A 13,585-nucleotide genomic window follows, 5' to 3' on the forward strand; every position below is an offset into this window, starting at 1 on the left:
AACATATTAGGATGTGTTATAAGATGGTCTTATCTTGCATCACCCACGTATCTAAAGAAGTTTAGGCCTCCTCTTGTTTAGAGGAATCTTATAGGAATTTCATAGGATGTGATTTCTATAGGAAATATTCCTTTAGAGCCCTTTGGTTGTAGGAATGGAATCCTATTTCTATGAAGGAATTCTTCCTATCCTAGGAAAATAAATATTGGCCTAGACTCAATGGAAAAAATCCTATGATTTGAATCGAAGGACATTTCCTTTCCTATTCCCACTCATAGAATTTAATATACGTGTTATCTCATTTCCTATGACTTTTCTATTCTTACGATTTTCCAATCCTATGAATCAAAAGAGGCCTTATGGTGCGATTGTTTGCTATTGTTATCTCTAGTAGTTCTTTTGGAATTTATGAGCTCAAAGAGCCCAAATTTCACTGCTTAGGGAAATTGATAAAACATCATTCTGCTCCCACATCTTCATCTATTATATAACACACAAGCATATCGTCTGTACACCCCGCAAAAAAACATGCACAAAATAGGAATTCCAAGACATAGTTCGAGTTGAAAAACTCTTACAACTCCAAGCCATACATCTAAAACAGGGAAATCACATAAACGAAAGTATGCACGACAAGTGCTTAGATCATCAAAGACTCAATGAGCCATCCCAAAGCTTTTTGGTCTTTCATCTTTGAACCCCGTGACACATGGTGCCCAGCCAAAACTCTTGTGGGATAGTTTAGTTGCCACCAAAAGTAACCTACTCTATGCGAACCAACCTGTGGTTGGATGGTTAGAGAGACTGTGGTATCCCCAGCCCATCAGGGTTCAAGTCCTGATGCTCGCACTTATTCCTGGATTTATTTCAGGATTTCCGGCGATGTGCATTCAGTAGGAGGAGTAGACGTTCCCGTCGACGACGAGGTGACTACGGTGACTTCGTAAATTTTAAGATGATATGCCGGCTCAGTCAGGGATGAGTGTATGCGCGTTTATATGAGCGTTTGCATCTGTACTGTGTTAAAAAAATAACCTACTCTATGCATGCCATATATAAAACCCTGATAATTGATGATTGCATGATCCTATATTTGGGGGGTGGAGGTAACCTCTTTTCTCTTCATATACCTGTCTCTCTTGCAACTCAACAATTATATTTGGTGGCACTCCTGCTCTTAGAGCAACTCTAGCAGACCCCGCATCCCGCCGGCCCGCAAAACGCGTTTGCAGTTCGCGCAAAACCGCTTTTGCGGGTCGGCTTGGACGGCCACAGATGCAGACTCCTCAAACGGACCCGTAAAAAAGCATATTACGGAAATATGCTTTTTATGGGTCGGCTTTGCGGGGTCTGCTCTTTACGCCGCTGCATCCCGCATCTCATCGGCCCGCGAATATCAAATCCAACATAATACAACAATCGAAAGCAAAACTAAATTATTCAAATCAAACATAATACAATAATCATCCACATTACAAATAATTGTTCAAATCACCATAGCAAACTTAAATAATGCAATACAAAACTTGTCATGAATACAAATACAAATGAATACAAAAGTGAGTCACTGTCCAGCCCTTGCCAATGGTGCTGAATGAGATCCTCCTGAAGTTGAAAGTGGGTGTTTGCATTTTCAATCTCCTTGTATGTTTGACGAAAAGCTCTAATACGGTTAGGGTCTCTAGCTGGTTTGACACGACTATCCACGTTGTCATAGAAGAATTCCAAGTTCATTTCTCTCTCATCTTCAAAAATCATATTGTGCAGGATAACACAACATGTCATAATATTTTTCAAGGTTTTCTTATCCCAAAAACGAGCAGGACCACGGACAATGGCAAACCTAGATTGCAAAACACCGAATGCTTTTTCAATGTCTTTTCGGGCTGCCTCTTGCACCCTTGCAAATTCACATTGTTTTTAGTTTTGGGTTCTTTGATGCTTTTGACAAATGTGCACCAAGAAGGGTATATACCATCTGCAAGATAGTACCCCTTTGTGTATTCATGCCCATTGATAGCGTAGTTGCAAGCAGGAGTATCACCACTAGCAATTATAGCAAACAAATGAGACAGTTGCAACACATTGATATCATTGAGAGTGCCGGGCATACCAAAAAAGCAATGCCAAATCCATAAATGCTCGGATGCTACGGCCTCTATCACAATTGTTGCATCACGAGACTTGCCACAATATATTCCTTGTCATGCCTTGAGGCAAAATTTCCAAGTCCAATGCATACAATCAATGCTACTTAGCATGCCAGGCCAACCTCTCCTCTCATTAGTTGTCATCAATTTCTTTGTGTCATCTTCGTTGGGTGCCCGAAGATACTCAGGACCAAAGATACGGATGATCACCTTTGCAAATATACGCACAGACTCAATTGTATCTTCACCAATGCTAAGGTACTCATAGGCATAGTCAGTCGGAACACCATATGCAATCACCCGCATTGTCGCGGAGATTTTTTGATATGCACTAAATCCCTTTAAGTCCGCAACATTTCTTCTTTGAGTAAAATACCGGCAATTTGCCTCGCAAGCTTGAACAATTTTGACAAAGAGGGATTGACGCATTCGGTACCTTCTCCGGAAGAGGTGCGGTGGATATGTAGGATTCTCCGCGAAGTAGTCTTGCATCAACATCTCGTTCCCAAGATGACGATTCCGGGGAATGCAAAGACACCCGACGGTCGATCCTCGCCTCCTCTTCCGGTTCTCGTCTTCGTGCTCCTTCACGGCAAGTGCCATGACCAATGTTTGCTGCCGAAAGTTCGCAAGCATGGTCTCAACATCCGAGTCGTCCGAATCAGACGAATCAGAGAGCAAGAACTTCTCGCACGGGCTCAACTCCATCTACATGTGCACCGGCGCATCAAATTTACTATACCGCTCGCAAAAATCACAACAAAACGGACTAACCGATGGCGGACGCGGTGGGTGATCCCGGGCGTCGACGAGGAGGCGGGCCCGACGGTGGTCGATCCCCGGCGGCGGCAGCAACGAGGGCGGCTCTTCTCGCCGGATCTGGAGGGGGGGTCGGTGCAGCGTCTCAGCGTGGGAGGGTGTGGGGCGGCCCCGCGGACCGATTCCGCCCGTAGATTTGGCCGGAAGCCAGCGGCGGGCGGGCGGAAGCAAGGGCGGTCGGCGGCGGAAGGAGGGGGAAATCGCGCGAGCTAAAATGTCCCTCCCGCCAACTGCTTCTCTGTGATGCAGGGCACCGCAACCGCGAGAGGGAAACCCGCGTATTCCCGGGTTGGGGTCGGGATTTTGCCGCGCCCCTCAAAATACTTTGCGAGCCAGGGCAGGATGCGGGGTCTGATCGGGCAGGTTTTTCCGCCCCTACCCCCATTTTGACGGTTATTTTGCGGGTCGGGGAGGGATGTGGGGTCTGCTAGAGTTGCTCTTATATGCATGTTTTCTAGTACTATGCATAGACTCAGATCCTTGGAAGGGAAAACAATTTTCAAGATGCCATGATTTTGATATTTTTTAAAAAATACTATCAAGTAAGGCTTCTAAAATTTGATTACAAACATGTCCAAGATGCCATGTTTCCAGGAATTGGTGGGACTAGTAACCTAGCCACAAACATAACAGCAATGCTACATCTACGTAATTAACGTAATAGGCCAGGTGACATCTTTTTATTGGGCGAAATTAGAGGAGAGAGGCCCACCCAGTTGAAATAGGAGGGGGCGGGGGGAGATTAGTTAGGAAGTTTACGTAAGGTGGGAACGTAACTAGGTGTAGCATTTTTGCAAACATAAATCCCTAAAACATACTAGCAAAGGCTCATTCACACCATTTAGTTGTCACCCGGTCCTTTTCGTGTTCTTCAATGCTCATGAAACTAGGATGGCTGGGTGGGCGCGCGCACATGAGACGGGGGTGAGGGGGCAGATCTTTCAATATCCACCGAGATTCTATTAATTTCGTTTTGTATCACTGAAGTTTTATTCACACAAAAAAGTACTCCCTCTGATCCAAAACAAGCGTCGTGGTTTTAATACACTTTTGAACTAGAACGACGACACTTAATTTTGTATTGGAGGAAGTATATACTAAAGTTTATAGTTGACACTTGCGTTCACAGAAAAAATGTTTGGCTTGGTGCAGAAAATTGACTACCAACATAACTGGCCAACCATTCGAGACTAATCCCTCGGTTCCAAAACCATTTTTTGGGGCAAATTTTGGAGCTGCCAAATGTTAGAGCAATTCTAATGAGGTGACCCATTTCGTCTATCCGCGTTCGTTTGGATCAGCGTGGACAAAAGTGGCGATCCAACGCGCCGACCCAAATTCAAATCGTGTCCGTCCGGCGTCCGCGCCGACCCATTTCCGGCCCAAAATTGCGTCTGGAATGTGTCGGCGTGGACGCGAAGCGGACGCGCCGCGCGTCTCTTCGCCGTCCGCCGCGTCCCCACCTGGCGGCTGTCCAACCGCTACGGTCAACATAATTTATGACGACCGCCCACCTTGGGCCCACGCGTCAGCGACGGCGGTCGTCCTTTTTTAAGCCGGGCGTGCAGCGGGGCCGTCCTCATCCACTACCACTCGCCCGCCGTCCCCATCTGGCCACCCCTGCCCCCACGCCGGCGACAACTCTAGCCACCGCCAGCATGGTTTTCTTCTCCGGTCGGCAGCAGCCGCAAGGGCAATGCCCCCGCCCGCCATTCCCCCTTCCTCCCCGCCCTCCCCGCGCCGGCGCGCGCTCCCCAGCAGAGGCAGCGCATCAGCGTGCCGGTGCACCAGGCCAAGTGGCACTGGCACCACCGCGTGCCTCTGCCGTATCCGAACATGACGCTGTCGCACGACTGGCGTTTGGATCCGGAGAGGATCCCAGTGCCGGCGGCGCCGCGGACGGCCAGGGCCCATGCGGAGGAGGTGCGGCGCCGGCGGGCGTTGCTGAGCGAGGAGCAGCGCGCCGACCCGCGCTTCGCCGTCGACTCACTCAACTGGGCTCGATGGTTCGCCATCGAGCATGAGGAGGCGAGGCGACACGACGTCCGCGACGTCGACCACAGCGTGCCGCCGCCTGCGCTCGTCGTCCGCGACGAGGATTAGGAGGTCGAGGCCGCCTACCAGGCGGCCATCAAGGAGAGCCAGGAGGAGGAGCGGTGGAGGGAGGCGGACGAGGCGGCTTTCGAGGCTGCCATGGCGGAGGCCATGGCCCTCTCCGCGGCGGGCGACTGCGTCGTGCCGTCGGTGGCCCCGCCGTCCCCGCCCAAAGCCGAGCCGGAGGAGCCGGCCTACATCGAGCGCTACTCCTGGATCGGAGTAGTCCGCGAGCGGGTCAGCGCTCCGCCGATCTGGCTCGAGGCGACGGAGAAGCAGGAGGCGGCCTACCTCGACCACTGGCGCCGCGTTCGGCTTGCTGAGGACCGCCGGGAGGGCTAGCGCCTGCAGATGCTCGAGCGCGAGGCCGAAGAGGAGGCGCGCCAGGCCCAGGCAGCGGCGGCAAAGCCCGACATCACCGCTGTCTGGAACACGGTGTTCCCCTGGGCCGGCCCTGCGCCGACGTTGATCGACCTCACCGGTCCCGACGCAGACGCTGCCGCCGATGAGGACGCCTAGGGCAGCGCGTCGTCTAATTTTTAGTATTTTAATTAATGTAATGTGGACTTTCGCCGGCCTTCGTGGCCGGCTTTTATGTTTAATTAAATGTATGTATTTATTTTCAAAATGCTTGCAATACTTTTTTTGGCGCGTCGATGAAATGGGTCGGGCCAGCGTTGGGTGCTCTCGCCGATTCAAACACAGTGCCGGACGTTTGTGTCCGCCGGGCCGACCCAAACGAACAAAAAACGGACAAAAGCGCCGTCCGTTTGAGTCGGTCCGTTGAAGTTGCTCTTAGCACGTACGGTGAAAAGCAAAGCTGACCAGCTAACCACTGGCTTGTGTTTGTTCTGAGCTTGCTTGCAGGTGAGCACTACTCACCGTGGCGGATAGGCAAAAGATAAGAGGATGAAGCCCATCATCTCTGCCTGTCTTGCCAAATGGGGGATCATCGTCAGCAAACCAGATAGGCATGTTTTGTTTTCGCTTTTTCATTACGGGTGAGCACCCGCTGCGGCCGATAGCAACGGGGGGTCAGCACGAAAGCCATCTGCCAGAAGGAAAGGAAAGAATTGATGAGTCGTGATCGCAGAGAAAGGAAAGAATTTAAAGCCGGGGCCACCCGGCAGCGAGAGGGGGCAGAGGGAGCGCACGCACGCACGCAAGCCGCACATGGTCGACGACTCGACGGAACGGAAGGTTCTGTAACCATTCCGTTGCGGGGGGCAGAGAGGGAGGGAGAGAGATTGACGGATCGTGACGACCGGCCCCGACCGAGCTGTCCGTGGGCCACCACCAGCATCGCGACGCTTGACCGAATCAAATCGAAACCAGCGGCCCCGCGCGCCCGTCCTCTCTACGGTGGGCCGAGGGGACTAGTCTGAAACAACCCCCACTGGACGAGACTGGACCAGCCGATGCCGCGTCATTTTTGGGTCGCTAATCACTTTGTTTAGGGAAGGCTAATCGCCTTTTAAGGAACGCTAATACTAGACTACTAGTCGTAGAGCACAGGTCAGGGGAGGTGGCGCCGCCGCGAAGCAAACTCAGCACGCCAGCATGTCGCCCAAGTAAGACCCGCCTCCCGAATTGACCCTCCTGCCCCTCGCTCCTCCGCCCAGGCCCCCACACAGCCCGCGCTCCCAGGCGAGGGTGAAACGGGTATTCCGCTCGGGGGCCCAGTAGGGTTCTGACCCGTCTATCAGCCGGCCTCTTTTCTCGGCGACCAACGCACGCACGCGAGCTGCTCGAGAGAAAAGAAAAGTACTCCAGCCAGCCAGCCAGCCAGCCAGCAGAGGCAGCGGCGAGAGCGAGAGCGAGAGCGAGCACAGCCGCGGAGACAGACAGACGCACGCACGCACGCCACGCCATTACAAATCGCCCCCAGCGAGCCAAGCACCAAACCCTACCCAACCAGGCAACCACCGCCCGCCAGCCCTCCCGCGGACGGATCCTCCTGCCCGCCCTCACCTCTCGCCTTCCTCTCGTCTCGTCTGCATTTTTTTTTCTCTCCCGCCGCCGCGCCATGGAGGTGAGCCACCGATTGCTGTCGTTGTTTTTTTTCTTTTGTGCGGCGGCGTTGTGTTTTTGGAGCGCGTCGGTCGCTGACGGGCCGTGCCTTGTGGGTTGCAGGAGGGGAGGAGGGGGACGAGGACGGTGCGGGTGCGGAACATCTCAGATCTGGCCGGGGAGCGCGAGGTGCGCGAGTTCTTCTCCTTCTCCGGCGAAATCGACCACGTCGACATCACCCCGTGAGCGCCCGCTCCCTTCGTTCCTTCCCTGTTCCAATTCCCCTCCCCACGTGTGTCCCGTCTGTCTAACCGCATTGCGATTCTGGGCTTGCTGCTGCTGCAGTGACGGGGCGGCGGCGGGGAGGACGGCCTACGTCACCTTCAAGGACGCCAAGGCCCTGGAGATCGCGCTGCTGCTCTCGGTATGTACGGCCTTGCCCAATCATCCAATGGTTACTTCCATCTGTATCTGCGCAGTGGATGTGTTTATGCAGTCTGGTTGCGGTGGTGTTTTCAGTTGGTATGACGAATGGTTTTCTGCGCTGTCAATGTCATTGTTTAACTGCAAATAGTGGAGTAGGTATACGCAGCTGTTATGGCCTATGCATTGCACCTAACTTTTTTCATGCATATCAATATTGAAGTGTATTTGGCTGGAAAGGAAATTAGGAAGACGCTTTTATTTGTTATCTCCATGATAAATTGCACTTGGGGACAGCTGACATGGATGTAGAAATTAGGAGGAATAGAATCGTTTTCCCTTCTTGTGGCGTTCTGTTTGCACAGTGAGCTTTTTTCATAATAGATGAACACGACCAAACTTAGGAAGGAATTGGAAATCACATTTGAACTTGATTGCTTTTATAAATCATTTGGTAAGATATGTTGTATTGTCATGCCCATCAACTGGCAATATGATGGAAGGACAGTTGACACCGCTACTTGTTTGTAAAATCTGTAGAGATCATTGACCATGTTTGAGTAAAGAAAAAGGAAATTAGTATTTTAATCATGGCTGCTTTGATTGGCACTGCAGTGTGCTGCATAATATACTACGAGATTGCCGTTGGAATTCTTTGACTTTGTGATCTTTTTTGTCCTTTGAAGTAACTAGCATGCCAGTCATTTCTTTATGTGCACATGTCCTTGCTCCAATCAAGGGGGCTTCCAGGTTGACAGGTCTACAGTGAATTTGTACTTGTATATTAGCTCTGTGTCTATTTCACTGTTTTACACCTCACCACGTTCCTTAGATCTGCATAACTGCAAAACAAACAGATGTTGATAAGCTTCCCCATGCATGATAGCGTGAAACACTATAAACATTATATTCTATTTCTTTTTCAGGGAGCAACAATTGTGGATCGAGTTGTGAACATAACCTCTGCTGAAGATTACATCTACATCCCTGTTAATGAACAGGTGCACTATTCAACTAATTAATGTTACATAAATGGCAGTACTCTATTCGTCCTTTTTCTCATAGAGAGGTCCATTTTGAAATCATGCAGCAACTTATGGTGAATGAGGTGACAAGTACAGCTCCTACTGCAGATTTGGAACAACCTACTGAGGTGCCTTTGAATTCCAGTACATTTATGTTTCTTTCCTTTCTCTTTGTAATATCATGACCACCCCATCAATCACGGGCCACTGTGTGGAAATCTGCCCCAAATAAAAATGAGAAAATGAGAACTTTGGTTTATCTGCTTATATGTTACTGTAGTGAATCATCCTTGTTACTGATTACTCAAGTATGACCCTACCATGTAGGCCAACGCAAGCCCCACTAGCGTTTATGCCAGCAAGGCTCATGATGTCATGACAACTGTGATCGCAAGGGGTTCAGCAATTCGACAAGATGCTGTGAACAAAGCTAAATCATTTGACGAGAGGCATCAGTTGAGGGCTAATGCGTCAGCTAGGATCAGTTCCTTCGATAGGCGTGTTGGCCTTTCAGAGAAGTTAAATACTGGGATATCGGCCGTAAATGAAAAGGTGAAAACTGTGGACCAAAGGTTACATGTTTCTGACAAAACAATGGCTGCTTTGCTGGCTGCAGAGCGCAAGCTAAACAATACAGGCTCTGCTGTGAAAACCAACAGGTCTCTTCTTTTACATACCTTTGCTATTGTACAGTTAATCAATTTGATGTGTGTTTTTATATCAGCTGATGATTTACCTATGTCCTATATGGCTGATCCTTCGCCCTCATTTCCCCTACTTGTAGGTATGTGTCTGCTGGAACAAGCTGGCTAAATGGTGCGTTCAGCAAGGTTGCCAAGGCTGGTCATGTTGCTGGCTCAAGAACAAGAGAAAAGTTCCAGATAGCTGTGTCAAATATATCAGCCAAAGTAAGTCAATAATGAATTTTACGGGAAATTTATGACCAGAAATATAAGCAGTGCTATTAAAGACATGTAGCAATTCTAAGGAGCTGCAGTCTGCACTTTTTCTTGTTGTCTAAATTGTGATGAAGCAGAACTTTATTTGCATTATTATGGTTATATAATAGGCATCCCCAATAGCATACCATCGAAACATCATCCTGCTGCTGCCAGTGCACAGATGATTCTCAAATTTGGGAGCTAACCGATCATAGTTCTAGACATGAAGCATTACATGCAATTTGTTTCCATTAGGTGCTACTCTTTTCTCCTGAACATTACCAAGTCAGCATCTTGGTCTTACCTGCAGATAGTAGACCCAGTCCTGTTCCGTGATTAGAAAAGAACAACCGTTTAGATAAACTCTCAACCAAGAGACAACACCGAGCAAGAGATACAGTCAAGTACTGGAACATTTTTTCTGTTCAGTTATAGGGTATTATGACTTTATCTATCACTCTTGGGCATCTATGTTACGAGATATTTGCAGAATGTGATGCTGTGATAACAGTAATGCTTTTACTGCTTTGTTAGCTTTTGGCAACATAAGTGGCATTATCGAAGGTACATTTTTGTGCGCATAACTCTAGGAACAAATGCGCTTTGAAAAGCCATTTTTAAGCCAATCAATACGCGCTTCTTTTTTTTCTCTACTAGGGTATATTTTTGTCAAACAGTGGATTATTTGCAAGCTTATTTGTGTCACAACATGTTCTATTTTGATGGGTTGTGTCACAACATTGTTTGTTGCTTCTCATGCTCTAATTCCATGTTTTCCTCTTTTGCTGTAATAGGGGCCTGCTGTCGTTGCTTGAGCTTTGTTCTGGGACTGGGAGCTCTTCTTCCTGGGGAAAATCTGTTGGAAATCTTGAGCAAGCACCTTCCATTGGTTGTGTCATCAAGCTGTGGCTTGTAACTGTGTATTTCTCTATTGATTTTTTCTTCTTCTTCGAGGAGAATTTTTTCAGGGAGTCTTGTCAGATTTGGTACATAGGGGATCTAAATTTTCTTTAGAATTTTAGAACCACTATTCTTTTTAGTGCTTGTGTTCAATTGATTATAGGTGGTAGTGACACTTTGCACCATGTTCCTGGCTCGGTGTGGTTTCATGATTGCCATTGATGTCAAATGTGTCGTGCCTCTACTTTCTGCAGAAATTGTTACTCAAATTGAGTAATTTGGAACATATGAAACTGCAATGCTTCTTTGTGTACACATTCGTTTGACTCCAGAATTTATATGTTTTTTTTTGTTGAATCCTGGAATGTGAGGCTACCACATGAGATCATCAACCAAGGGTGAGCCGAAATTACTGAATAGAATAAATCAATAAACGGTATGCTGTCTATTCGATAAGTTTGAAGACGGTTTATCCTGTGCAGTTAGTATGTGTTTAAGGTTCAGTGCAACTAAGCTGATTCGCTTCATTGGCAAAGCTATAGATTCCAAATACTCCGTCCATCCTGGATTACTTGTTGTAGAAATGGATAGAAATAGATGTATCTAGAACTAAAAATAAATCTAGGTACATTTATTTTTGTGACAAGCAACTCCGGATGGAGGGAGTAGTTGTTTGTTTCAGCTTCTAATTTTTCCTTCCAAGGCTGAAACAAACAAGGCCTAAGCAAGGTGCATATAATCTGTCAGATTTAAGATATATTTCTATCAGTAGTATTAATTAGATTATATTGCTTTTTGAACAACACTGAACGTTGTATCTTTTTATGTTCCAATAATGCGTCACATTCAGGTTGTTATACTTTTATCAGTGATAATGAGACCAGATTCCTTTTGATCGCTGGCAGTACTATGAATTTATTAGTAGGAGTGCTTGACTGTTCATTCATAATACGATCCCTCCAATAAGTGTACTTGAAATCCTATGCACGTATTCCGTTCTGTTGTTCCAGCGTTGTCAACCTGCGGCGGCGTTGTGCTGAATTAACAATGGTTGCAATGGATTGTCATTTGCATTTTTCAGTGGTTGGGGGCAGGTATTTGTATGGTATAAGAAAATGTGAAAAAAAAAGGAAAACTGCGTCGATCTTGGCTTACTTAAACTCGCGTGCTGAGTGAAGCCACATCGAGCCTGTACCCGCTAGGAACGAAAATGGCCCTGACCATTGCCGGCACCGGCTTCAGCACCTGCACTAGCAAGAAGCTGCGCGTTCTGCTCATCCCTTTCTTCGCGACCAGCCACATCGAGCCCTTCACCGACCTTGCCATCCGCCTGGCCGCGGCCGCGGCCGTGGAGGCGACCGTTGCGGTCACGCCGGCGAACGTCTCCATCGTCCGCTCCGTGCTGGAGCGTCACTACGGCAAACATCACACTGCGCCTGTTAAGATAACGACGTACCCGTTCCCGGCCGTGGACGGCCTCCCGGGGGGCGTCGAGAACCTCGGCAAGGCCGCGCCGGCCGACTCGTGGCGCATCGACGCCACCGCCGTCAGCGACGCCCTGATGCGCCCCGCGCAGGAGGCGCTCGTCAGGGAGCAGTCCCCGGACGCGCTCGTCACCGACCTGCACTTCGTCTGGAACGTCCGCGTCGCCGAGGAGCTCGGCGTGCCGTGCGTCCGGTTCAGCGTCATCGGCGCCTTCTCGTCGCTCGCCATGCGCCACCTCGAGCTCCTCGCCCCGGACGTCGCCGGCGGCGACCCCGACCCCGACGTTGTCGCCGTGGTCCCTCGGTTTCCGGGCCCTCCGGTACGGATGCCGAGGGCCGAGCTGCCGGAGTTCCTGAGGAGGAAAGCGGAGGTGGGTTGCTCCACGAGAAACCCCTTCTACGCGGCGCAAGCTGACTGCTTCGGCCTCGCCGTCAACACATTCTCGGACCTGGAGCAGCACTACTGCGAGATGCAGATGCGCCAAGGCTACGTGAAGCGCGCCTACTTCCTAGGGCCTGTCTCGCCGCGGCCATCACCGGCAGCCGCGGGCGGCGGCGGCGGCGGCGGCGGCTGCATCGACTGGCTTGACTCGAAACCAGACCGCTCGGTGGTGTACGTGTGCTTCGGCAGTCTCGCCCCCGTCTCGGACGCCCAGCTGCGCGAGCTGGCTCTCGGGCTGGAGGCCTCGGGAAGGCCGTTCCTGTGGGTGGTGAGGGCGGAGGAGTGGGCTCCGCCGGAGGGATGGGAGGAGCGTGTCAGAGACAGGGGGCTGATGGTCACCACCTGGGCCCCGCAGACGGCCATACTGGGGCACCAGGCGGTGGGCGCGTTCGTGACCCACTGCGGGTGGAACTCGGTGCTGGAGACGGTGGCCGCCGGTGTGCCGGTGCTGACATGGCCGCTGGTGTTCGAGCAGTTCATCACCGAGAGGCTGGTCACGGAGGTCCTCGGGATCGGGGAGCGGCTGTGGCCTCACGGCGCCGGCGTACGGAGCACGAGCTGTGCAGAACACGAGCTAGTCCCCGCCGAAGCTGTGGCGCGGGTAGTGATGGCGTTCATGGCCCCTGGAGGACCAGGGGACGCGGCGAGGGGCAGGGTGAGGGACCTTGCCGCAAAGGCTCACGCAGCCATGGTGGAAGGAGGCTCATCGCACCGTGATCTGCGGCGTCTGGTCGATGATCTCGTGGAAGCAAGAAGTGCTGCTGGAGGGATCAAGTCAGTTCTGGCACCCATTGAAAGTCCCTTCCATGGTTAATGTCTATCCATCTACACCTCAATGATGTCATGGACTGCTTGTGGCACCATCTGTTTATTCGACATTTTTTTTCTTCCGAATTTGTATAGTTATTGCATATCTAAGTGAGTGAATCAAGTATAAAAAAAATATTCACACGAATCTCAATGTAAGATCAATAACATAGAACTTAGATGTGCAATATTTATGGCACATCTAGATGTACTTTAGCAAAACTGTTTGTATATTCGACATTTGCCTTTGTAATTTCCGGCCTCTCATTTCTTCACCCTAGTTGCATGACAAGTTCATTCAATTTCCCGGCTGCTCAAATTCACACTTGAATTTTTTTCTGTGCACAAACAGTAAAACCAACCTTACACAAACGACTTTTCTGAAATCAAGAGCACATCATCACCATGAATTTCGGAACACTGTTTGACTACAAATCGATCATGGACTGAAAACCACACGCATCCCATATTTGACAGACATGCATGTTCA

The 13,585-nt window shown here is 49.9% G+C and overlaps 2 protein-coding genes across 2 annotated transcripts; both read left to right on the top strand.

Annotated features, from left to right (window-relative positions):
- The first annotated feature begins 6,828 nt into the window (after positions 1–6,828).
- LOC125510612 (RNA binding (RRM/RBD/RNP motifs) family protein) lies at positions 6,829–10,677 on the top strand. The gene is made up of 8 exons (XM_048675838.2): positions 6,829–7,095; positions 7,197–7,315; positions 7,419–7,497; positions 8,423–8,497; positions 8,587–8,649; positions 8,849–9,180; positions 9,306–9,429; positions 10,257–10,677. The coding sequence occupies exons 1-8, from the start codon at positions 7,090–7,092 to the stop codon at positions 10,275–10,277; spliced, it is 819 nt and encodes a 272-aa protein (XP_048531795.1). The 5' UTR covers positions 6,829–7,089; the 3' UTR covers positions 10,278–10,677.
- Positions 10,678–10,816: 139 nt separating this feature from the next.
- Positions 10,817–13,186, top strand: LOC125510611 (scopoletin glucosyltransferase-like). The gene has a single exon (XM_048675836.2). The coding sequence runs from the start codon at positions 11,573–11,575 to the stop codon at positions 13,100–13,102; it is 1,530 nt and encodes a 509-aa protein (XP_048531793.2). The 5' UTR covers positions 10,817–11,572; the 3' UTR covers positions 13,103–13,186.
- Positions 13,187–13,585: the final 399 nt, after the last annotated feature.

The sequence above is a fragment of the Triticum urartu genome, chromosome 5A, assembly GCF_056163025.1.
Source record: "Triticum urartu cultivar PI428250 chromosome 5A, HENAU_Tu73, whole genome shotgun sequence".
In the NCBI taxonomy this organism is placed as follows: Eukaryota; Viridiplantae; Streptophyta; class Magnoliopsida; order Poales; family Poaceae; genus Triticum; species Triticum urartu.